Genomic DNA, 26,738 nt, shown 5'->3' with positions numbered 1-26,738 from the left:
TTATTAGGCCTAACGAATGATTTGGGGAAAAAAGCAGTTCAGTTCACAGTAGCCCTCTAATTTGAAGACTCCTCAGAACAATTTCTAGACTAATCACTACATTCCCTTCCAGACGGACACCTGGACACCTCATGGAGTTACTGTGGCGAATCGTTAAAATACTAACAACTTGTTGAATCGTCGTTAAAGCGAGCTTTAAAATGTAGATGTCTTATTATTGTCTTTTGTTGTTTTATTTTGGTTTTGCTTTTTTAATCGTTTTCATAATAAGAAATGGGCAAATCAAATGTCCTGGATTATCGTTTTGTAATAATCGTTAATCGTTTGTAATTAATGGTACTGATGACAGAATGATAATATTGAACCTTTCACTATAGAAGTTCCTAGCTCGTGCAGTGAGTATATAATACATTTACGTGTTTTGTGTCCTGTTAATGATAATGTGGTTGAGAACACCCCCCCCCCCGCCATCACGTCCACCCCCTTCGTGGTGCTGACAGCTGTTTGGTGAACGGACCTGGGCCGGTGCTGGGGGTCGTTTTTATAGGTAAAGGTACACGTGTAGTCCAACCTGCTCCGAGTAGCACACACTCACTAACTCTGAACTAACGAAATCAAGAAGATCTTTGGGGCAGGGATGTTGGGTATTTAAAACGAGGGACTGGTGTCGAGGTGGATACAGGCTTGAACTAGGAACTTGGTCTACCATGGACGTGTTTGGTTCAACAATATTAGTTAATAGTAACGTACAACGTTCTTGCATTAGTCTGTTAAGTTCAGTTCAAACTCCCGCACTGTGTGAGATGGAGACATCAGACCCGTGAACCTCAGCTGGTACACTGTCGTCTGTTATGATAAAACCATCCGGATAATCACATTTATGGATCTTGAGGAACATTAGCAAGTGTATGAAGTTAAAAAATATATTTAACTGCATATATGTGAAAAAAAACTCTCACAATGGAAAATCTTGTCTCTTTAAGGTCCAAACTTAAAGCTGGTAAATTTTGCAGACAGATAAGTGCAACTTAACCTCATCACCACTAACAGGAAACGTCTGGAGATGAAGGACGTGTTGACCAAATCCTGCAGCATAAACTAAGAAAGTAGAGCATAACAAAATAATAAATCGTGTAATCTGAGAAGGTACTTAAATGTGATCTTAGTCACTGCAGTAATAGGGTCTTAAACGTGATCTTAGTCACGGCAGTAACAGGGTCTTAAATGTGATCTTAGTCACGGCAGTAACAGGGTCTTAAACGTGGTCACTGCAGTAACGGGGTCTTAAACGTGGTCACTGCAGTAACAGGGTCTTTGAGTCTCTGCGTCTTTTTGTTGAACAGCAGAAGTAAAAAAAAATTGAAAAGTCCAAGTCACATTTCAGTTAGATTATTTTTTTATTTCATGGAAATACAACATAATTTTCAGTTCTTCTGTAGTCATCTGTTGTACTTCTTATTACTTCTCTCCTTTTTGTAATTCAAAACACTTGATCACATGTACAACAATATGAACAAAAATTCATGTCACAATAAGATCCAGGATGACAATTACACCCGCCATGCTGGGGTTTAAAAACAGCCGGAGAAGTTGAACTTCCATTTTTTAATTTTCTTTTTTTGCTTTTTTATCATTAACAAATTAAGCTTCTTAAGGAGAAAAGCCCTGGGAAAGGGACGTCTTCACCAGGTACCTCAAAGAAAAAATTCACAGGAGGTTCTGAATGCAACAAAGAAAACAAGATGAATTTATAATGCACTCACAACAGTAGCTTTAGGTTTCATCATTGAGTTTATATACACACAAAATGGGGATTATTATGATTTTTTTATTCCCTAACACTGCTATAATCAATGGCATATGAAGACAAGCTCGAAGCTTCTGCAACCTTAGCTCTGAGATGGTGGATGTCTGAGATGGAAAAGGTCTGAGATGGTGGAGGTCTGAGATAGAGGAGCTCTGAGATGGTGAAGGTCTGAGATAGAGGAGCTCTAAGATGGTGGAGGTCTGAGATGGAGGAGGTATTGAGATGGTGGAGGTCTGAGATGGAGAAGCTCTGAGATGGAGGAGCTCTTGAGATGGTGGAGTTCTGAGATGAAGGAACTCTGAGATGGTGGAGGTCTGAGATGGAGGAGCTCTTCAGATGGTGGAGGTCTGAGATGGAGGAGCTCTGAGATGGAGGAGCTCTTGAGATGGTGGAGGTCTGAGATAGTGGAGGTCTGAGATGGAGGAGGTCTTAGATGGAGGAGGTCTTAGATGGAGGAGCTCTGAGATGGTGGAGTTCTGAGATGGAGGAGGTCTTAGATGGAGGAGGTCTTAGATGGAGGAGCTCTGAGATGGAGGAGTTCTTGAGATGGTGGAGGTCTGAGATGGTGGAGCTCTGAGATGGTGGAGGTCTGAGATGGAGGAGCTCTGAGATGGTGGAGGTCTGAGATGGAGGAGTTCTTGAGATGGTGGAGGTCTGAGATGGAGGAGCTCTGAGATGGTGGAGGTCTGAGATGGAGAAGGTCTGAGATGGAGGAGCTCTGAGATGGTGGAGGTCTGAGATGGAGGAGTTGAGATGGTGGAAGCCTGAGATGGTGGAGGTCTGAGATGAAGGAGTTATGAGATGGTGGAGGTCTGAGATGGTGGAGGTCTGCTCTATTGATACTGGGGGTGCTCTCTCCTGAAGGCTTCCCTGCCAGGGTCAGGGTGGTGCAGTACACCTACTGCACTGGGAGATAACGAGGTATTTAAAAAGGCTTCTGACTTCCTCCAGCTCAGCGCTGCCTCCAACATCAGCAGGTCAGAGCTCACAGCAGCTCTTCTGTAGGAGCTCACAGCAGCTCTTCTGGAGGAGCTCACAGCAGCTCTTCTGGAGGAGCTCACAGCAGCTCTTCTGGAGGAGCTCACAGCAGTCCAGACACCCACACAGTACTAAGGGCCACATTAGGATTCATTTTGGGAATGAATACTGAGTTTACACAAAATTTCATAATTCAAAGGAACAAGTACCACACTCAATACTTCACTTTGTCCATCAGTGACATCTACAATGGAAAACAGAAGATTATTTGGAAAACCAGAGTAATGGAGAAAAAAGGGAAATCAAATGTTCTAATACTTCTAAACCGTGATGCAGATGTCAATAAATAAATAACTAGATGAAAGTCTTTAGTGTCCACGATTCAGTTTCAGTTTGTGCCTCGATACTCGGTGGAGTACGTGATACTTTGCAAACAACATTTTGGGTTTAGAGAAGGGGGCAGAGACTAAAGAATCATCAAGTAGGAAAAGAACTAAAAACATTTGTTGTCAGTGCCATGTCTAGATATGAGACTTTTTGAGTTAAAAAAGTAAAATAACAAAAATCACAATATCAACTAGCACATCCGCTCTGGTAATGTAAATAGTTATATTTAAGTAGTTTCTTTACTTTTGACTAGAACATAAATGCTATTTTATTACATTTGTCTTGTGTGCCACAAACATCTTTTTTTTAAAAATATGAATTCATGAAAGATCTCCAGCGCTGATCTCGAACAAATCTTAAAAGGACAGGATCTGGATGAGGTGATTCAGGACTGAGAAGACAACTTGGACATGGAGGTGTGTCTGCTGGTAAAAGACCTTCACCTTTCTAGGGCTTCTGTTTGCCAGCCGCCCCAGACGTGTCATGGGGAAGGAGGTTTGGGAGCAGACTGGGTGGGGGGGGGGGGCGTCTAACACGTGGTGGCCAGAGACTGGTGTATGGGGGGCTGGAAGCAGCGGACGTGCTCCACCGTGGAACTGTCTGTCTCCACGGCCTTCATGTACTTGTTGAGGATGGCGAAGATCTCGTTGTTAAGGATCTGGTATTTCCGGATGCGGTCCGCCATTTTCTTCAAGGGCTGAAAAAGAACAATGGTGACCAACTGTCCACTAATCGGGTGACACAGGGTGAAAGTTCACCCTGTGGCCCCCCCCAATCATCTCACATTAGCCAGTATTTCAGGTCCCCACAGCAGTGGAACGCTGAGGTAGCTCCGCCCTGGACACCCACCACATTCTTGATGATCTCGTCCTTGCCGTCTTGTCTCTGAACCTTGAGCAGATGGTAGCAGAAGTCAAAGAGGTCGAAGCGTCGCTGCTGCCCCAGAAGAACGATGATGGCACAGCCGGCCCAGTTCAGCCCGTCCCCGAAACACTGTCTACAAATGCAACCGGAGGAGAACCAATCAGCACGGGTCACAGGAGCGAGATCGACCAATCACTGCAGCCAACCGGAGCGGCTCACATAAACTAAACCCGCCCACCAGCCCTCGGGGAGTCCATAAAAGCCATTACAGCAACAACGACTGCAACATCAGGCCACGAGGCGTCTCAAACCCTCTCACTAATAGTCAGTGTTGCGAATAACACCGTTAAAAATAACGGCGTTAGGTAACGGCGTCATTTTGTCAGTAACGGGATAATATAATTACTTTTCCTGTCGTTACAACGCCGTTGACATTACTGGTCATTAAAAGCGGTGCGTTACTATATATTGATATACTAATGCGAGCGGACCGCTGCCCAGGCTAGTGAGGAGTAACAGATCTCGATAGGTCACAGTTCTCGGTGTAACACCTGTTTAACTTAACAAGTCAGTAAGTGATTGGCTAAGGCAGCGTTATGGTAGCCAATCAGAGCCAGTGTTGTTACCCGCGTGCCGAAGCGCACCAGTGACACACGACACAAACGGGGAAGAGACAGAAATGGCGAGTCAGGAGCAAGCCGAAGAAAAATTTGCATTTTCAAGGTGGTTTTATTGTTAAGTTTACTTCTGTTGTGAACAAACCAGTTGTCTCAGGTTGAGAGAATTTAATTAAATTTTTTTTTTCAAAGATTTGGGATTTTAAAGGATTTTATCCTGCACTGGTCTGTTGATATGCAATAAATGTCAAAAGTTAAACACCTTTCTGATCTACTCATTTCAACTGACTGTGAAAACTGCTTTTTCAAAAAATCCTTATTCATTGGCATATAACAATTTTTTTTACTGTAATGCAAATAGTTACTTTCCCTGGTAACAAGTTACTTTTATTATAGAGTAATTCAGTTACTAACTCAGTTACTTTTTTGAACAAGTAGTGAGTAACTATAACTAATTAATTTTTTAAAGTAACGTTCCCAACACTGCTAATAGTTGAGGTGTTTTGAAGGCGGCGGCTGGACGTACTCTGCGGTGAACTCGTGCGTGCCCACGGGGATACAGTACACGAACTGCATGGCGCTCCAGAGGCGGTGGAACTCCATACACTCGTCCACGTGCATGACGCCGTTGGTGGGCGGAGGTCCACGCCACACGCCGTCCTGCAGGAAGCTGCGAATGCGCGTCAGGATGACCTCGAACATGGACAGACCGCAGCACAGACGCTCCTTGGTCAGCAGGTCCCCCTCGCGCGCAATGGCGATTTGCTGGCGCCATGGCGACACGATGGGGGCCGAATGAAAACGAAAGGCACAAGAACGCATGTTCAGAGCTCTGCTATGAGGCATTATGAAATGTTGTGAGATGTTATGAGCTCTCTATGAGCGTTAGCACGGCTCCAGGTGTCTCACCTGTGGAGTACCGAGTCGCTCGATGAGGGGGACCAAGTGCAGAGGGGCGTATTTGGCCTCCAGCCTCTTCATCCTCACCTCCAACCTCTCTCCCTCTGCACACCACAAACACTCATCATCTAGAGACACTACACCTCTCTCACCAGGAGGGGGCGACATTACGACCCATACCACCAAGAGGGGAGAGAACCAGTTCATGAAGACGTGTGAATGAGTGTGAATGCAGTTCACCTTTGATGTAGACTCTGGGGAGAATGTTCTGGAATGGGGCCGCGTGGAGCAGGTCACACACTTCCTCCTGGGACTGAAACGAACACGCAGATAAACACTGAGCACCAAACACCACCCTCACACCAAAGAGAATCACACCACACACACGCTCCACACACACACATATACACTCCACACACACACACACACACACACACACACGCTCCACACACACTCTCCACACACACACACACACACATACACACCTCCACATCACATCACACACACACACACACACACACACACACACACACATGCTCCACACACAGACTCCGCACACATACACTCCATACACTCCACACACACACACTCCACACACACACACAGGATGAATTGGTCTTCCATTGATGATATATTGCAGGTGTGAGCAGGTGAGGTGTGTGAGTGTATGCAGGAGTTTGAGGACACGTGGAAGGCCACGTGGTCCACGTCTCTTGGCAGTTTGTTTTTGAATATAAAATATAATAAGTAAATACATATGAAACCTTTACTAGATATATCTCTTGAAATGACTAGATAATCCAGCATGGACAGATTCTAGTGGACTGGTTTTAGTGGACTGGTTTTAGCGGACTGGTTTTAGTGGACTGGTTCTAGTGGACTGGTTCTAGTGGACTGGTTGTTCTAGTGGACTGGTTGTTCTAGTGGACTGGTTCTAGTGAACTGGTTTTAGTGAACTGGTTTTAGTGGAATGGTTCTAGTGAACTGGTTCTAGTGAACTGGTTGTAGTGAACTGGTTTTAGTGGACTGGTTTTAGTGGACTGATTCTAGTGGACTGATTCTAGTGGACTGGTTGTTCTAGTGGACTGGTTGTTTTAGTGGACTGGTTTTAGTGGACTGGTTCTAGTGGACTGGTTCTAGTGGACTGGTTTTAGTGGACTGGTTCTAGTGGACTGGTTCTAGTGGACTGGTTTTAGTGGACTGGTTCTAGTGGACTGGTTCTAGTGGACTGGTTTTAGTGGACTGGTTTTAGTGGACTGGTTCTAGTGGACTGGTTTTAGTGGACTGGTTTTAGAGGACTGGTTCTAGTGGACTGGTTTTAGTGGACTGGTTCTAGTGGACTGGTTTTAATGGGAGCCGTAATGAGGCAGAAGCAGTACCACCTGCCACTGCAGTTTTAACAGTCAACCAATCAGTGAGCAGGTGACCCGGTCGAGAGTGACGTAGAGGAGAGGTCAGAGGTCAGAGGGCGATGATGGGTCACACATTCAGAACACGCGAAAGAAAAGAGACACGTTTGGGGAAAAGAGATGAAGAGAAACGAACATCATGACGTGGGGTGGAGTAAAGGGAACAGGGTGGTCAGTGGGAAGTGGGTGGAGTGGGTGGAGTGGGTGGAGTCAGTGATGCATGCGGATGCAGGAGAGATCACACAGGCAGCCAGAAGGCAGCCCCCCCATCTTGCCATGGATACAGAGCATGGAGGAACATCTCTAACGAGACATTTGGTTTGATCACAGACAACAGCGCAGGACAGCGCAGGACAGCGCAGGACAGTGTAGCCAGATAGTAGCGGCGCTCTGAGTCTCAGATCCATGGCAGAGGGGGGCGCTAGAGACGAAGAACAGAGAAAAGGAAGACAACACGGACGAAAGAGCAGAGACACTTTCACTGCGTGTGGTTTGGGTACAAGTTACACCTGGTTCCTTACCACCTGTTGTTGTTGCCAGCGTGTAATGAAAAATAAAGTTGCATTTTAGAGGCAGATGGCAGCACTGTTCTCTACAGACATCACACACACACACACACACACACACACACACACACACACACACACACACACACACACACACACACACACACACACACACACACACACACACACACACACATACATGATCTGATTCACTGTACACTGTGTCCAGTAGGTCAAACATGTACAATGCACCTAGAGAACACTGATTTCCACAAAACATGGAATAGGTTGAATTCAGAGTATAAATACAGAAGGAGATTATGGCTGTGTTCACATTACATGCCTCACTGTTCAATTCCATTTCGTTTTGCCCATTTTGGGTGCACATTCATAATTGCAAGTGACCAGCGTCTGTCTGTAATGTGAACGCTTCTGTCCTCCGAAACAGCACACACGCGCACACTAATACGGTTGTGCACGAGACACATCTGTCCAAAAAAACAAAACATCACACTTGAGACGTGTGCGACATGAGACGGCTCGTGACATGAAACAGACACGATGGACGTTCTAGTGTCACGTATTTATACCACGGTGCCATTCTGCTCTGGAGGACGAACAGTTAGTCAGCTGCACACGATCAGGTCGAGGAAACACAAAGAGGCAGTTTTGGTGATGTCACTGCTGCACACGTGAGACGTGTGGGCACGTGCGCCACTGCGGGGCCTGGCTGATGACGTCAGCATTAAGCACATGCATGGAGGCAAAATGCCACCTGAATTCTGATCTGGCTGGTCTCATTCAGGTCACATGGCCACGAATCAGATACCTATCTGATCTCGGAATAATGACTCAAATCTGATTTGAAAAGACTGGATTGGTGCATCTACACTGCTCTGAATGCAAAAATAATCGGATTAGAGTCAGTTTAGCCTGGTAATGTGAACGTAGCCAAGGGTGAAAACATGAAAACACATTCCTGCACCCCAAAATCACTTTGACAGTGTCTAGTATGGCAAAAAGCCTTTTAGAAAGCCATAGGAGACGCTTCAATTGATTTTTGTGCTAATAAAGCACATAGACAGACAGAGGGAGAGAGATAGAGGGAGAGAGAGAGGAAGAGAGGGGGACAACACAATTGGAAAGTCTTAAGAAACGCACAGAAACGTGACAAACAGAAACATCAAGAGTCGTTAGGGCTCAGCAATACATAAATACTGTGAAATACTTTAGGATTTTCATGATAACTATAGACTGTATTATAATAATAAAAATAAATGTTATTCACAAAAAAAACCAAAACCATGGAACAGAGCGCACAAAGCAGTGTCTACTTGAACAGTGTCCCCTTATGTCCACATTCGGCAATAAGGACACACCTTCTATTATCCTGAGACACTGAGAGGTGAGAAGGTAAAGGAAGCTCAGATCTCACCAAAGCTTGTTCGATGAGGAGGCAGAAGAGGACGGCGTTGCCAACCTCTCGCAAACTCTGAAACACGTCTGTCTTCAGCTCAGCATATTCAATAATATCCTTCAGCTGGTGATGGAAGAACTCCAGGATACCTAAGAAAAGCATGACAACATAATGGAGCAGGACCTTCTAAACTGGAGCAGGACCTTCTAAACTTAATACCTAAGAAAAGCATGACAACATAATGGAGCAGGACCTTCTAAACTGGAGCAGGACCTTCTAAACTGAACACAGAGGAGCATTTCAGGAAATATTGAGCCACCACCTCTCAGGAAAGTTGTTACAATGTCTTCATCTCAATCTCTTAAACCCAAACAGCACGCTGACCCAATGGTGCACGCTGACCCGATGGTGAGCGCTGATACGGCGTGTCTCACCTGGCGAGCCGTACTCGTGCCGGGGCAGACGGCAGATCTTGGGCATGACCTCTATGAGGGTCTTCACGTACTGCAGAATGGTGCCTTGGAGCTGAGAGACAACACAAGACTCCAAAATTCAGATTCATGACGTAATAACGTACAGCCGACTGCCAACACAGCAAATTAAAAAGAGAAACCACGAAGAGAGAAACCACGAAGAGAGGGAACGCTACTCAAACAGCCCAGAATAATCTACAGTACCAAGCTCTTGACTATCTTTAGCAGCTCCTCCATCACCACGGCGATGCCCTGGTAACCAAGGAGACGGCAGATGGTTTTGAAATGCGGGGGACCCACAAAGTTCCTGTAGGAGCTGTAGATGTGGGAGTATGCAATGTTCAGCGGCTGCGAAGGCAGAGAAGATGTGTCGTTAAACAGCAGGCACGAGCAGACGAGACACACCATTAACACTCACCAAAGAGCTCCATCAGAAACTACCAAGAGAACGGCGTCTACACACCACTCAGTTATTTAAGAGTTCATCAGAATCTGATGTATTATATCATAATAATCCCTTTACACCCTCTTTACTGGGTTCCTGCACAGTTCACAAACATTACTGTTATGTTCCTCAGAGCCGTACAGGTAAATGTTACAGTACTGAGGCAGGGTCATACCTTAGAGCCATACAGGTAGTAAGGCTGAACGTTGGCAGGTTTATCCCGCTGAGGCTCCTGGGTAAAGGGGATAGCTGTGCGCACGAACCTGCAGCATCATAGTAACACAGTTAACCACAGTGAATACAGTCTGAACGAACATCTACACAGTTAACCACAGTGAACACAGTCTGAATGAGCGTCTGCACAGTTAACCACAGTGAACACAGTCTGAATGAGCGTCTGCACAGTTAACCACAGTGAACAGTCTGAATGAACATCTACACAGTTAAACACAGTTAACCACAGTAAACACAGTCTGAACGAACATCTACACAGTTAAACACAGTGAACACAGTCTGAATGAGCGTCTGCAGTTAACCACAGGGAACACAGTCTGAAAGAGTGTCTGCACAGTTAACCACAGGGAACACAGTCTGAATGAGTGTCTGCACAGTTAACCACAGGGAACACAGTCTGAATGAGTGTCTGCACAGTTAACCACAGGGAACACAGTCTGAAAGAGTGTCTGCACAGTTAACCACAGGGAACACAGTCTGAAAGAGTGTCTGCACAGTTAACCACAGGGAACACAGTCTGAATGAGTGTCTGCACAGTTAACCACAGGGAACACAGTCTGAATGAGTGTCTGCACAGACCTGTTGGTTGAGCCGTTGTAGCAGTAGTTTGGCAGGAAGTCAAAGTTGAGCTCCCAGAACACATGCAGCGTGATTCGTCCGTAGGGGGCCGACACGTTGTGGTTGGCCTCCCGGAACATAGCGTCGAAGCTGTCCAGGGTCATGTGCTTGGACAGCAGACGATGAGTCAGTCGATTTATCTCCAGCAACCACTCAAGTTCCTGGCACACACACACACACACACACACACACACACACACACACACACACACACACACACACACACACACACACACACACACACACACATAGAGTATGAGGACGACGAAGAAAACAACAACAACAACAACAACAACAACAACCCCAGTCTGCACTGCTGCTTTACCACTATGGACGTGAGGTCTTCACTCTCGAAGCGGCTGATGGCGTGGTCAAGAGATTTGTACATGGCTGCAGAGATCCTCTGTGTGATTAGCCTATTCAGGTCAATGGAGCGCCCTAGTAGCTAAGAACACACACAGACACACACACACAAACACACACACGTCCTCTGTGGTCATACTGATGTCCACCAAAGTATGGTTTTCATCAAAAAAGAAGAACAAGCTACATCACATAAATGAATGGGTCTAAATGGAGCTGTAAGGGTTAACCACACCACGCCGTGACCGGGGGCCGTGAGCGTGGTGTGTCAGCATGGGGCGTGACCAGGGGCCTGTGGGCGGGGCCATACCTGCACGTGTCTCTGTTTCAGCAGCGTCTCGTAGCGGTTGGAGGGCGGGTAGGGAATAATCACGCCGTAGTTTTTACACTCAGCCCGGAATCGCTTGTCCAGGAGGACACTGAGACAAAACACACACACAGGCATGAAGACGGAGGACAGCAGCACTAAACTGTGTGAGGCTGAGAGTGGAGAAGGGAGAAGACCTGCCTCACCTTCCTGCCATCGCTTTGTAGTACGCAAATATCTGATCCGCCAGTTTGTAGACGAACTGGTCAAAGCAAAGGTTCACCTGCACAAAGACGACACAACAGTGAACACCTGAGGTCATGGTGTGGTGAATAAAAGTTCCTGAGATGGAAACACTATTACCTCAGCCTCAATCTCATCGTACAGGAACTGTTTCTTGAACTTCGTAAGGGCGTAGTATCCACTGTCATTATACAGATCCAAAGGGTACAACACATATCTGGAAAAAGGGAAACAGAGTAAACAAAAAAGATAACTGAGTCATAACACGATAAGATGTCATAACCGTGCATTGCACGCGTGTGTGTGTATGCGTGTATTTGTGACAGCAGACATGTCTGCAGTACTGACTCCATCATGGAAGGCTCTTTGGTCTCCAGGATGTGGTCGGTGAGTATCCAGGGCATGGACATCTCAATGGGGAACTGAATCCGGCGACCCATGGTCAGCTCCAGGAAGAACTCCCTGAACCACAGCTGGGACAGATCACAGCACTGCTGCAGGGCTTCTGAGGACCACGTGAAGAAGACACACACAACAACCACCTAAGAAACCTTCACACAGCAACTAAAGACCTAAAGGAACTGAAACGCCAGACGGTATGAAGCTGTACTGTGAAGAACCTGCCGTATGTGTTTGAAAGTGCTGGTGAAAGTGTTGGTGCTAGAATGTGTTTCTCACCGCTGAAGTTGAGGAGATGAGTGTAGAAGAAAGACTGTTTGTGGAAGTCCTCGATGGCTTGGACGATGGGGCCGTCCAGACTGCTGCGTAGGGTCTTCTTCGAGCCGCTCTTGTCTGCGATCAGAGACTCCAACATGGTTCGCACCATGTAGAGCTATAGCACAACGAGAGAGACAACAGCGGCCTGTCCATTAACGAACTACAACCCACCTACTGCCTGTGAAATCTCCACTCAGTAAGCCCACGGTGACCTGGTCAGCCTCACCTGTGTGCTGGAGGGTCCCACAGCACGGCGGGGCACTTTGATGTCAAAGCCTCCTTTGGGGTCCTTCTCGCCCCTCAGACAGGGGTCGTTGGGAGGCTCTCTGCCTCCCTCCCAGTCACAGATGGTCTTCCGAATGGCTTGAAGGACACTGCAGGGACAGAAGATGTAGGAACTGTCGTCAGAGGTGCAACCATGTGGTCTCACTGACCCAGGATCACAAAGAAAACACACATGGCTCTCTGACTAAATATTGCGTTCTAATTTCTGAAGATATTTTGAACTGTGATAACTTTGAAGTGATGTGAAATTAAACAATGACTATGAGGCTTAAATATTTTTAAATTAATAAGTTCACACAAGTTTATTTAATACAATACAAAAGTTTATTTACGCTGATATTGAAATAATTATGTTGGAACAACAACTTTTAAGAACTCAGAATAAAGAGAATAGGGGGGAAATAAAGCAAAAATATAATATCGCAAATATCACGAGACTCTAAACTGTGCAGGTATAAAGTAACGCTAAGAAACAAAGCATTTAATCTGTATCTGTTCAAGAAGAGCTTTCCTGATGGTCTTTCCTGTGGATCGGGTTTGAGCCAGAGACCAAGCAGTTGAGACCACACAGCTGTGCGGGTTTGACCCCAGGACCACGCAGCTGTGCGGGTTTGACCCCGGGACCACACAGCTGTGCGGGTTTGACCCCGGGACCACACAGCTGTGCGAGTTTGACCCTGGACCACGCAGATATGCGGGTTTGACCCATGGACCACGCAGATATGCGGGTTTGACCCCTGGACTCTGTGGGTTTGGGGAAGGCAGAGCTGCTGTCTGCGCTCAGCAGTGCAAGAACAACAACTGAGTCTTCTTTTTACTATCTTGGTTATCACATTTTGAAAACCGTGTTAAATAATTCACATTAATCATGACAATCACCCATCACTACATAATTCCTCAATAAAACATCATGATGCACTACATGACAAATGAGGGAGGTGTGATCAAATAAAGGAGCGGTCATCGTCTCGAGCACACGGTCCCGGTGTCACATGACTCTCCTCTCTGCCTCCGTGTGCAGCAGGACCAACTCTGAAGAGGACAGAATCTTATCTGTTCAGATCCTCCCAAATGTCCCAAATGTCTTAAACTCAGTGAAGGTGACTTCACCTTGCAGCAGACAACCCCGAACACAAAACACCTACGGAGTTCAAGGCCAGTCAAGGCCAAAGATCAAGGGTCTGAACTTCAGAGTATGAACCTCAGCGAGTATTTACCTCACTGAACCCCAGCGAGTATTTACCTCACTGAACCTCACTGAGTATGTGCCTCACTGAACCCCAGCGAGTATGTACCTCACTGAACCCCAGCGAGTATTTACCTCACTGAACCTCACTGAGTATGTGCCTCACTGAACCCCAGCGAGTATGTACCTCACTGAACCCCAGCGAGTATTTACCTCACCGAACCCCAGCGAGTGTGTACCTCACTGAACTTTAGCAAGTATGTGCCTCACTGAACCCCAGCGAGTATGTACCTCACTGAACCTCAGCGAGTATGTACCTCACTGAACCCCAGCGAGTATTTACCTCACTGAACCTCACTGAGTATGTGCCTCACTGAACCCCAGCGAGTATGTACCTCACCGAACCCCAGCGAGTATGTACCTCACTGAACCCAAGCGAGTATGTACCTCACTGAACCCAAGCGAGCATGTACCTCACCGAACCCCAGCGAGTATGTACCTCACTGAACCCAAGCGAGTATGTACCTCACCGAACCCCAGCGAGTATGTACCTCACCGAACCCCAGCGAGTATGTACCTCACTGAACCCAAGCGAGTATGTACCTCACTGAACCCCAGCGAGTATGTACCTCACTGAACCCAAGCAAGTATGTACCTCACCGAACCCCAGCGAGTATGTACCTCACTGAACCCCAGCGAGTATGTACCTCACTGAACCCAAGCGAGTATGTACCTCACTGAACTTTAGCGAGTATGTACCTCACTGAACCTCACTGAGTATGTACCTCACTGTACCTCACCTGATGAGGACATTCTTCTTCTTGCGTACGGCCTGCCGGAGAGGTTCCCGCAGGGTGACCTGGGCGAAGTCCTGCAGCGCGGCGTAGATGGTGTTCCTGATGGCCTGGTTGAAGACGCTCTCCATGCGGCCCATGAGGACCTGCAGACCCTTGATCATGGCGATCACCTCCACCAGGGCAAACTTCTCCTCACTGGTGTAGTTGTAGCGCGTGGCGCGCTCGTATTCCTCCGCCGTGCCGGGACAGTCCTTGTTGCAGAACTTGTCGGTGGGATGCACGAGTTTCCACGAGTACTAGAGCGAGAGAGAGAATGACAGAGAGAGAATGTGTGAGAGAGAAAGAGAGAGAGAGAGAGAGAGAGAGAGAGAGAGAGAGAGAGAGAGAGAGAGAGAGAGAGAGAGGCTATATGTGACTGCCCCTCACACACACTCACACACACTCACCACTTCCATGACATGTGTGCTCCACTTAGAGAGCAGCTGCAGGCCCCTGAGGGCCAGGTCGAACAACTCCCTGTACTCCTCATCTGACTTCTGGCTGTCCAGGCCCGAGCCCGTCACCACCTCGCTGTTGCTATAGCGCGCCAGCTCGGAGATGAAGCGGATGTGGTCGTCACGGATCTGCACCATCTGCTCACACAGGTTGTACTGGGGGCTGATGCTGCTCTGTGTGCAGGTCCACCTGGCGGCCGAGAGTGGGATTATAACACAGCAGTGAGAGTGGGATTATAACACAGCAGTGAGAGTGGGATTATAACACAGCAGTGAGAGTGGGATTATATCACAGCAGTGAGAGTGGGATTATAACACAGCAGTGAGAGTGGGATTATATCACAGCAGTGAGAGTGGGATTATAACACAGCAGTGAGAGTGGGATTATAACACAGCAGTGAGAGTGGGATTATATCACAGCAGTGAGAGTGGGATTATAACACAGCAGTGAGGGTGGGATTATAACACAGCAGTGAGGGTGGGATTATAACACAGCAGTGAGAGTGGAATTATATCACAGCAGTGAGGGTGGGATTATAACACAGCAGTGAGAATGGGATTATATCACAGCAGTGAGAGTGGGATTATGTCACAGCAGTGAGGGTGGGATTATATCACAGCAATGAGTGTGGGATTATAACACAGCAGTGAGAGTGGGATTATAACACAGCGGTGAGAGTGGGATTATATCACAGCAGTGAGAGTGGGATTATGTCACAGCAGTGAGGGTGGGATTATATCACAGCAATGAGTGTGGGATTATAACACAGCAGTGAGAGTGGGATTATAACAGCAGTGAGAGTGGAATTATATCACAGCAGTGAGGGTGGGATTATATCACAGCAGTGAGGGTGGGATTATATCACAGCAGTGAGAGTGGGATTATATCACAGCAGTGAGGGTGGGATTATAACACAGCAGTGAGAGTGGAATTATATCACAGCAGTGAGAGTGGGATTATAACACAGCAGTGAGGGTGGGATTATATCACAGCAGTGAGAGTGGGATTATATCACAGCAGTGAGGGTGGGATTATATCACAGCAATGAGTGTGGGATTATAACACAGAAGTGAGAGTGGGATTATATCACAGCAATGAGTGTGGGATTATATCACAACAGTGAGGGTGGGACTATAACACAGCAGTGAGGGTTGGATTATATCACAGCAGTGAGAGTGGGATTATATCACAGCAGTGAGGGTGGGATTATATCACAGCAGTGAGAATGGGATAATATCACAGCAGTGAGAGTGGGATTATATCACAGCAGTGAGGGTGGGATTATATCACAGCAATGAGTGTGGGATTATAACACAGCAGTGAGAGTGGGATTATAACACAGCAGTGAGAGTGGAATTATATCACAGCAGTGAGAGTGGGATTATAACACAGCAGTGAGAGTGGAATTATATCACAGCAGTGAGAGTGGGATTATAACACAGCAGTGAGGGTGGGATTATATCACAGCAGTGAGAGTGGGATTATATCACAGCAGTGAGGGTGGGATTATATCACAGCAATGAGTGTGGGATTATAACACAGCAGTGAGAGTGGGATTATATCACAGCAGTGAGAGTGGGATTATATCACAGCAGTGAGAGTGGGATTATAACACAGCAAAGAGAGTGGGATTATATCACAGCAGTGAGGGTGCTAGGCCAACGAGTCAAACACAGAGAAGCCGAAGGACGGTCAACAGCATATCTGTCTCTATGTGGCCCATTTGGACAGATAACCATGAACTATGCTTTTCTTTTAACATGTACATACATGATGTATTTCACAAATACATTTATTAATCTCACTTTGATTTGTTCTCCTCGTAGTGAGCACTCGTCTCGATGTATCGCGACAGCTCAATCTGCATATCGCCAAAGAGCGGAACCACCTGAAGCTGTAGACACAAACACACGCTCATGTCAAACACACACCACCACTGCACGCTAGCACATGGTGACTCCTCCCCCTCTCAGACTGGTCTCATCCAGGCCTGCTCAGCCCACCTTGAAGAACTTGTCGATTTTGCTGAGGTTGATCCTCTTCTTGGCATCCAGTTTGTAGATGTTACTCACATTTCCGTCCATCAGATAAAGCCCAAACCCCATGACCTGCATGGTGAAACCGTCAATGTCAGGAGCATGTAAACAAACAAGCAAACCAACAACTGACAACAACAGCGAGCAGCCGAGCTACGCTGCCAGTGCTGGGTGGAGGTGGGTGGAGGCTCGGGGTGGGTGGTACCTTGAGCAACATGTGCTTCTCGCTGGGGGTCAGGTACATCTTGTTCTCGTAGTAGTCCACGCAGATGTTGACGATGTCGGCGAGGAGCTCCTCATAGCCAGGAATCACCTCCAGCTGCTGGTGCAGACACTGCAGCAAGAACACCACCCAGATCAGTGATACAGCAAGAACACCACCCAGATCAGTGATACAGCAAGAACACCACCCAGATCAGTGATACAGCAAGAACACCACCCACATCAGTGATACAGCAAGAACACCACCCAGATCAGTGATACAGCAAGAACACCACCCACATCAGTGATACAGCAAGAACACCACCCAGATCAGTGATACAGCAAGAACACCACCCACATCAGTGATACAGCAAGAACACCACCCACATCAGTGATACAGCAAGAACACCACCCACATCAGTGATACAGCAAGAACACCACCCACATCAGTGATACAGCAAGAACACCACCCAGATCACCTCTGCTTCTGATATCAGCTTGTAAGAGGGTTTGTTTACTTTTTTAATGTCTGGTGTCATTATACTATTTACACCTCAATACCTATACTGTTAACTCTGATGAATACAGTTAGACTAAACGCATCTAATGTTTCAGAACACTTAGTATGGTGCTGTTTCTTAATGCATTGTAAGGCTTGGCGGTCAAGTGTGTGGGCAAACTCTCAAGAGAAATCACATCCTCATCAGAACATCTCTGACGGCTGGAAGTGTAAAGACGAGAACGAACTGTGAAGAACACCCTTCCACATGTATCCATTTTCTCACAAAGGCTGTGTGTGACAAATTTATGAACGTTCAGATTTATTCGTCATGATTTTTTCATGTCAGAATAGACGCAGTGATAGCAGTAAGATGTTGCGTGTCTTAGGGAGAAGGCAAAGGTTCACGGGTCAACAAACACAACACAACAGAGAATGTGAAAGTTGTCCACACCTGTGTGATCCTGTTGTGGTTGGCCAGGAACATGGAGAGATTCTGGGACTCCTGGATGGACTGGGGATCCGCCATCTTCCTGAGGAACTGAGCGGCCCTACAGGGAGGCATCCAGGACCAATCAGGGACACAGAGGAAGGAAGCCAGGGCGGCCGCTGGCTGGTGTCGTGTGGTACTGGTGTCCTGTGGTTCTGGTACTGTGTGGTTCTGGTACTGTGTGGTACTGGTACTGTGTGGTGATGGTACTGTGTGGTTCTGGTACTGTGTGGTACTGGTACTGTGTGGTGTTGGTACTGTGTGGTGATGGTACTGTGTGGTACTGGTACTGTGTGGTACTGGTACTGTGTGATTCTGGTACTGTGTGGTTCTGGTACTGTGTGGTGCTGGTACCGTGTGGTGCTGGTACTGTGTGGTACTGGTACCGTGTGGTGATGGTACTGTGTGGTTCTGGTACCGTGTGGTTCTGGTACTGTGTGGTGATGGTACTGTGTTGTTCTGGTACTGTGTGGTACTGGTACCGTGTGGTGATGGTACTGTGTGGTTCTGGTACTGTGTGGTACTGGTACTGTGTGGTACTGGTGTCACTGGTACTGTGTGGTGATGGTACTGTGTGGTACTGGTACTGTGTGGTTCTGGTACTGTGTGGTGATGGTACTGTGTGGTACTGGTACTGTGTGGTGATGGTACTGGTGTCACTGGTACTGTGTGGTTCTGGTACTGTGTGGTACTGGTGTCACTGGTACTGTGTGGTTCTGGTACTGTGTGGTACTGGTACCGTGTGGTACTGGTACTGTGTGATGCTGGTACTGTGTGGTTCTGGTACCGTGTGGTTCTGGTACCGTGTGGTTCTGGTACTGTGTGGTTCTGGTACTGTGTGGTGTGGTGTTCTTACCGTTTGTAGGCGGAGTGGTCGTTCTTCACGCTACACTTCATGTTCTTCAGCTCGTCCAGCACGGCGAACATGTTGATGAACTTTCCCAGCGTGAGCAGGTACGCCTCGGACACGAAGTCCTTCCTGCGCTCAGCGTGACACAACCGCTTCACCTCGCCGCAGAAGCGCTCGATGGCCTTACGCTGCAACACAAACGCCACCCACATCAGCTCCGCCCCGGCTACCTCCGCACCCTCCTACCTTTATAAGAGGGAGTAGTTACGTAAAAGACCTCCATACCCACATGAAGGGGGAGCCCACTGGTGAACACATCCTGTCTTACCTGGAAGTACATGAACTTCATAAGCTTGGTGACCTCAGGCTCCAGTACCTCCACAGTCTTCTCATAGATCTCCACTCTGTTGGGCTGCTCATTGCACTTCACCTAAGACACACAAGAGGGCGCTGTCACACAGGTTAGGCCTTCACAGTCAGCAGCAAAGAACATCTTAAGATATACACCAGGGGTCGGGAACCTATAGATGTGGCTCTTTCGATGGCTGCATATGGCTCGGAGACAATTTTTTTACTAAAAATAATAATGCTAAAACATAAACGTATTTCGATCCATTAATTTCTTGCCACTCATGTTTGCGGGTGGCAATCACTTCTGCAGTCATTTTAAGCGCACGTTGGAGATTTTCGTGTGCATACTCGTCTTTTTAAGTTTATCACGAGTGTGCAGTGGACAGCGCTGACCTGAGTTACATCCCCGGTGTCTCAGTCAGAGATTTTTCTGGATCGCGGACCAGCTGATTGTCCAAACCTGGAACGCGCTTCCCATCATACACACACTGCAGCGTGTGAGTGTTGCTGTACTGACAATGTTTGGCTCTACGTATGCATGTGAGCAGTCGTTTTCACATCTAAAAAACATTAAGACCAACCTACGATCACGTTTAACGGATGGAAGCCTCAACGCCTGCATGAAGCTTAACCTCACCACGTATCAACCAGACTACCAACCATCAGCAAAACCATTAGTCGCATTAGTCGTTGTTAACAGCTTAACAACGTTATTAAAAAAAGAATTCCGAGACCTATTATACTTTAAAAGGGTTGGTCTTTACTTTTATTTATTTTTTTAACATATTGCAGGGTTGCATTGAGCGTGCGACACACGCATTTGACCGTCTTCACACGCTCACACGCCACACTTCCGATATCTCATGCCGAAAAAAAATAAAAAAAAATTTTCTGGCTGTTCAGTGAGCCACTAATGTGGGTGTAGGCATGGCTGTTCAGTTGTGGGAGTGGGCGTGGCCGTTCAGGTATGGGTGTGGTCGTTCAGTGAGCCACTAGTGTGGGCGTGGTCGTTCAGGTGTGGGTGTGGTCGTGGTCATTCAGGTGTGGGCGTGGTTGTTCAGGTGTGGGTGTGGTCGTGGTCATTCAGGTGTGGGCGTGGTTGTTCAGGTGTGGGTGTGGTCGTTCAGGTGTGGGCGTGGTCGTTCACATGTGTGTGTGGGCGTGGTCGTTCAGGTGTGGGTGTGGTCGTTCAGGTGTGGTCGTTCAGGTGTGAGTGTGGTTGTTCAGGTGTGGGCGTGGTCGTTCAGGTGTGGGTGTGGTCGTTCAGGTGTGGGTGTGGTCATTCAGGTGTGCACCTGTGGTATGGCGCGGGAGCAGCTCCTCCAGGTGTACAGCATGACGGCGTATTCATGCCCCTCCTCTAGCATCTCATTCTGACGGGGGGAAACACCACCATGTTCAGAGACCTGACGTAGCAGCGCTACACCCTTCCTACACGCAGGACACTAGTCTTCTAAAGCTCGCAGCGATGCACAGGTATCATCTCACACAACGTACACTTACTCATGAGAAGTACACAGAAATAACAAAACACGTATAAAGAAACTGGATACATGATTAAGGAAACTGACCCCAGGGCTCAAGAAAAGCTGCATATAAGATCTTGTGTGTGTACAGAGATGGACTGTACAGGGGGCTTCAGGCCTTCTGTAGCTCACCTGACAGCATGTAGCAGGTAGCATGTGATGCTAGTAACCCAAGATCAGGGTTCTGACTCCCAGAGAGCACAAGTACTGCCATGCTGATAAAGACGCAGACGCGTGCTGCTCTGAGCTCTTAACTTCCCTAGTTCACCCAGGGCACCACACAGGCCTATAAATACTTATGTTACGCTCGCCCGAATAATACTTATAAAAGGACGAGAAACACACCGCGGAGCCCACACAGGCTTCACTTCTCCATTTAAGAGTGGAAAAGGCAAACTGCATCACACGCCACCTGACAGGGCAGTTACACTCACATCTCCCCATTACACTCACATCTCTACACACTCAAGATCTGCCCAGAAACAAAAGGGGAAAAAAATTGCAAGATCTATTCATGTAAAAACCGCTCACAAATGTCTAAACTGTTTCCATGTCTAAACGGCCCAAGCAGTGAGTAACAAAAGCAGCTTTGTGGTCCTGCACTAAAGCCCCGCCCCTCAACACGCAGCTGTGATGATCACATGACCCAGGACAGACTTCTCCTCAGACTCACCATGCTGGAGTGGACTGTGGCCTGCTCGATGTATCGGGCGATGCCGGTCACAAATGCGTTTCTGTCCTCAAAGTTGGTGTCAAAATTGGCCTGGGTGAAGACACATGGCATTTGCTTATGTTCAGTTCAGGAGTAAACGCACGTGCGTTTAAACGCAAGCTTGAAATTCATCTGTTACTCACCCAGTCAACAACAACAAATGTGCATTCTATCTACTCTAGATTAAGTTACCAGACAGTGCTTAATTTTTACTTGCTAAAACGAACCCTAAAACTAACACTAAAACTAACACAGAACATGCTGGGGGGCGTGGCCTCTACCTGGTACATGATGGAGGAGGGCGGGGGCTCGATGCATGGCTGCTGGTCAGGGAGGGGCAGCTCCTCCAGCAGGTCCACGTTGGACAGGGCATCCTCCAGGGTCACGTGTGTTGTCATGGCGACGCAGGTTCACTCACAGAACAGCCCAGGCTGAAACGCAGAGACGCAGGCTAACGGTCACGCGAAACGTGGCTTCACCATGGAAACGTCACACCGACGCCGTGGGTTACACTAGAGATCAAAGCCTGGAGAGATGCGTCCACACGCGTGTCTGAGGCGACAGGGGCGTCAGACGCACGTCTTCACACGGAAGTGGGAAGCAAAACGCAGGGCTTTTTTTGGCTGTAATTTCAACAGAAAAGGTCATGACCTTTAACTTTTGCATTAAAGCGTTTACATAAGCTCGTTTTCTCCAGTTAAGAGGCACAGTGGTGGCAGACAGCTGGCAGAACGCTGTGCTTCGGTGGTTTGACACAGGTTTCACGCTGCTGGATGGAGAACCATCGCTACATTACTGATACTTTCAGCCATCTGAGGCGTAGAAAATCAGGAGGAAACACACTGTTTATCCAAATAGCACAGGAGCAAATGGCACAAAAAGCATTTCCATGTAGCTGAGAGGCGTCTGATATCAACACTTGAAACCTCTACTCACTGTGTAGACAATCTGTTTGGCGTCTAATACAAAGATAGCAGTTGGCATTCTGCAAGAAAAAGATGAACCGAGTAACTGAAATGATTCAGTGGAAGTGCAGCACGAAGAAACAATAACTCACCTATCGACAAAACAGGAAATAAATAAGGAACTTAAAGTACAAAGTGTGTGTGGCGAGGATCACAACACCAAAGACACAGTAGTGTTGTGACACAGTATGGCAACATAGCAACACTTGCACACTCTTCCAAACCCTGCTCACCCCCACACACTCCTCAAAACCCTGCTCACCCCCACACACTCCTCAAAACCCTGCTCACCCCACACACTCCTCAAAACCCTGCTCAACCCACACACTCCTCAAAACCCTGCTCACCCCGCACACTCTTCCAAACCCTGCTCACCCCGCACACTCCTCAAAACGCTGCTCACCCTGTGCACTCTTCCTAACCCCAAAAGAAATAAAAAGTGAATAGCCAACAGCAATGCAAATACAGCTATGTGAATAATTGAAACAAGATGAATGAATTAAAACAAGATCCAGATTGAGGCTGAATGCTTACTGGATGTCACCATGGCTGTGATGGTGAGATACTGATATATTTGAGATACTGAGCAGCAGGGAATTCAGGTTCATAACCAGGTCTATAAAACCAACTAAAATTGCAAACAAATGGTCTTGACTAACCAAAAACCGTAAGTGTCAGGGTGTGGTGGTGCAGTGTTAACTTTTTCTTGCAGCTGCAGAGAAGGTGTAGTTTCCTGACTCAGTGTACCTCACAAAGACGAGCGTACAGACGGCAGATGTCTGAGACAGTCCCACACACTCCCAATAGTAAATCAGACTGTCCTACAGCAACATCCCATTCACATCTCAGTGTTCTTCTCAGACTCAGGAGGAGTATTGACATACAGGCCTGTGGATTCTTCTGAAAAAGGCTCGTTAGCATACTTGCTTGAATAAAGAATAAGGTAAAGAACCGTCCTTCTGACCCTGCTTTAGTAGAGCACACTGGCCGCTTCATGTGCAACTTCATTGGAATTCAAGGAAGGACATTTGGCCGCATGTCAAATACATCACAAACGTCTGAGCTGAAGGTAGAGAGAGCGCCATGTTGTTAACACAGACACACACAACGAGCAAGAGACACACAGATATACAAACACAGAAGGACAAAGACGAGCCCGGTCCAGTGACCATGTGTCCAATGTCAACATTCCCACACCAGCAGTTTGTCAGCACAAAGAACTGAAGCACGATTCAACCCACATTCCTGTATTATGTGAGCCTGACAAAGACAGTCCACCACTGACCTGAACACATCCTCCCCCAGGCCTGGGAAACACTGACCTGAACACATCCCCCCCCCCCCCCCCCCAGACCTGGGAGCTACTGACCTGAACACATCCTCCCCCCAGACCTGGGAGCTACTGACCTGAACACATCCCCCCCCCCCCCCCAGACCTGGGAGCTACTGGCCTGAACACACCCCCCCCCCAGGCCTGGGAAACACTGACCTGAACACATCCCCCCCCCCAGACCTGGGAGCTACTGACCTGAACACACCCCCCCTCCCCAGGCCTGGGAAACACTGACCTGAACACATCCTCCACCAGGCCTGGGAAACACTGACCTGAACACATCCCCCCAGGCCTGGGAAACACTGACCTGAACACATCCCCCCCCAGACCTGGGAGCTACTGACCTGAACACATCCCCCCCAGGCCTAGGAAACACTGACCTGAACACATCCCCCCAGGCCTGGGAGCCACTGCACATGTCGTTAGCCTAACCATCAATCAGGTGCAGGACATAACGAAACCTAGATTCTCCTAGATGTGATTCTATAGGCTACCATGTGATTCTATCAATCCATATAAAAAAACCACTGAATGTTTATCAAAATATTTTCCACACTTGTGGCCAATAATTAATGATCTAGGATGTTAATGCAGCGTTTAATGAACATACTACATATCAAAGATGTACAATTTGTTTGGTTTTATATATATCTGAGAAAAACCACGTCATAGTACATTGTAGTATCATTTGAGAAAAAAAAATCAACAAATATCTTTGTATTCTAAATGGAAATCAGATCATGAGGAATTCATAGTGAATCTTCATGTGTTACACTAATCACTAATCATAGGGGGTTTGTAATGGGAGAAGATGAACTATCCTCTCTATCTCTTCATGGCTGGGTTCACCGTTTGGACGTCATATCTAGCTTGGCTAGCAGAAGACTAGAGGGGGATCAGGACAGCAGGAAGCATCCAACCCTGAAAGTGTAGCAAGAGATTCAGGCCACTCGGCCAGGAGCAACACACCACCACCTCAAAGGCCCCGCCCACACCAGGCTAAGCACCTCAAAGGCTCCACCCACACAAGCCTCAAGCACCTCAAAGGCCCCACCCACACCAGCCTCAAATCTATAATTTGTAAATCTCATTTGTAAATCTATATTGACCTTTGCAACTTGGATATGGCAGAAGGCTCCAATGCACAAATGATAAGTCATAAATGTTTTTGTTCGTGTGTCTGAGCCCCATGAAGCACACGTTCCAGATTAACCTTCTGTAGGGCTTCTGATGAATCACAGCAATCATGGGACTCAACAAATGAAAAAATATTTGGTCAAAATAACACAGGATAATTTGACTGGATTTGGAGTTTACCGTCTCAACAAGGTGGCTGCGTTGGACAGTCCCATACCAGTGACTAAGAAGCTCCTTATTCCTATTATGTGCCCATAGAACGGTTTATCACCAGGGTTATTGAAGCAGTGGAAGATGATATGTGTGAGGTCTTCACACTGAGAGCACAGAAACACAACAACATGCCTCATCTGGTCTCAAACGACCTGATCATTCATAGGCCATATTAGGTTACCAAAAACCACCATACGCTCAACCCACAACAAAACATTCTTCTGAGATCCTTCACCTGTAAAAACGAAGTCATTTTTAATGTGTCACCTGACTCCATCACCCCTGGGCCCCCACAGCCCGCGTGCACAGGTGCGGCTCTCTCGGCACTAGGACCCGAGGGAGACAACACTCCCACACGGAACCATCTACAAACACGAACCCCACCGAACCGCACAAATACCCCAGCCACATCACACTTTACCCGGCAAGACCTCCCACCCAAAACCTTTAAGGTTAGAGAAAAAATACCGTTTGCTAGTTATGAAGATATAACAGACAGACCAGCGGGACCTCCGTTATCTGACATGGAAACCCACAGAAATACAAGAAGGTCATTGTGCACAAGTGCTTCTCTTAACCCAGTGAAAACAAACGCAGTCTGGCAAACGAAATGTAGCCAGTGCAAGAAAAAATAGTATCTGTCGTGGTAGATATGTGTGAGTATTGGAGATGGAGGGTCTACCCCACCCAGGAGGAGAGAGGATGCTGAGAACCAGACACGCAGCCATCGCTGAATGGACCTGCAATACTGCCCCCACCATCTCCAAAAACACCCCAAAAACCACCCGGGTGCAAACGTGGCACAAATCACACCGACACCGAGTATTTATAACGGGCGCCAGGTACCAATATGTACAGATAAAGGGCGGAACATCCAGACTTGAGCTCACATCAGTAGCAGGTTGATGCCACCATCGCGACCGCTCCAGTCGACGCACCTCCATCTGTGTGTTATACACACACACACACACACACATACACACTCACACACACACACGCAACATACCTGCAAATCGCATGTCCGCACCAAAATGAAGGGACGGTGGTGCGCTGCGCGGTGTCGGAGGAGGACGGTACTGTCTCGGTACCGGATAACTGATGCTCGGTGTTGTCCGCTAACCCGCCCCACACAAAGAGCAGAAAATGGCTGCAAGTGCGTTTCCTTAAAGCGACCGCTTCAGCATCGCTGCCTGAGTCAGCAGCTTCTCACATGTAGTCCGACTGGTGTCGGTGTACCGGGTCGGTGTATAAACGGGTTCGGACATTAAACTCTTGTCTGAAGCCCACTTGGACGGGAGTATAATTATTATTTATTATAAGGGCTGCAGCAGGGAGATGCGCTGGGGTGTAAAGTTGAAGGTACACAATACCAGACAG

At 47.5% G+C, this 26,738-nt stretch overlaps 1 protein-coding gene across 2 annotated transcripts; it reads right to left on the bottom strand.

Moving 5' to 3' along the window:
- Positions 1–1,378: 1,378 nt before the first annotated feature.
- On the bottom strand, positions 1,379–26,526 carry cyfip2 (cytoplasmic FMR1 interacting protein 2). Of its 2 annotated transcripts, XM_077020929.1 has the most exons (29): positions 26,368–26,526; positions 21,995–22,144; positions 21,675–21,764; positions 20,771–20,848; positions 19,453–19,554; positions 19,131–19,312; positions 18,239–18,335; positions 17,290–17,418; positions 17,052–17,156; positions 16,854–16,942; positions 15,000–15,237; positions 14,557–14,849; positions 12,512–12,659; positions 12,247–12,400; positions 11,917–12,073; positions 11,689–11,785; positions 11,532–11,608; positions 11,329–11,437; positions 10,981–11,100; positions 10,617–10,816; positions 9,979–10,066; positions 9,563–9,706; positions 9,320–9,410; positions 8,904–9,034; positions 5,794–5,866; positions 5,563–5,657; positions 5,180–5,418; positions 4,022–4,169; positions 1,379–3,869 (listed from the first exon to the last, which is right to left on the bottom strand). In XM_077020929.1, exons 2-29 carry the CDS (start codon positions 22,109–22,111, stop codon positions 3,702–3,704), a joined length of 3,759 nt encoding a protein of 1,252 aa, XP_076877044.1. In that variant the 5' UTR covers positions 22,112–22,144; positions 26,368–26,526; the 3' UTR covers positions 1,379–3,701. The 2 variants fall into 2 exon arrangements, with proteins under 2 accessions (XP_076877044.1, XP_076877045.1); XM_077020930.1 differs by lacking the exons at positions 1,379–3,869; positions 4,022–4,169; positions 5,180–5,418; positions 5,563–5,657; positions 5,794–5,866 and adding an exon at positions 5,889–7,486.
- Positions 26,527–26,738: the final 212 nt, after the last annotated feature.

The sequence above is a fragment of the Brachyhypopomus gauderio genome, chromosome 11 (assembly GCF_052324685.1).
Source record: "Brachyhypopomus gauderio isolate BG-103 chromosome 11, BGAUD_0.2, whole genome shotgun sequence".
Lineage (NCBI taxonomy): Eukaryota > Metazoa > Chordata > Actinopteri > Gymnotiformes > Hypopomidae > Brachyhypopomus > Brachyhypopomus gauderio.
This window is presented reverse-complemented; position numbering and strand designations above follow the sequence as displayed.

What these genes read in the sequence shown, in the direction of transcription:
- cyfip2 (XM_077020929.1), bottom strand. Translation starts at nt 22,111, where the DNA reads ATGACAACACACGTGACCCTGGAGGATGCCCTGTCCAACGTGGACCTG. An exon ending in TGAAGTTCATGTACTTCCAG is followed by an intron (nt 19,313 to 19,452) that starts GTAAGACAGGAT and finishes TTTGTGTTGCAG; the next exon opens with CGTAAGGCCATCGAGCGCTT. An exon ending in TACGAGGAGAACAAATCAAA is followed by an intron (nt 15,238 to 16,853) that starts GTGAGATTAATA and finishes CTCGGCCGCCAG; the next exon opens with GTGGACCTGCACACAGAGCA.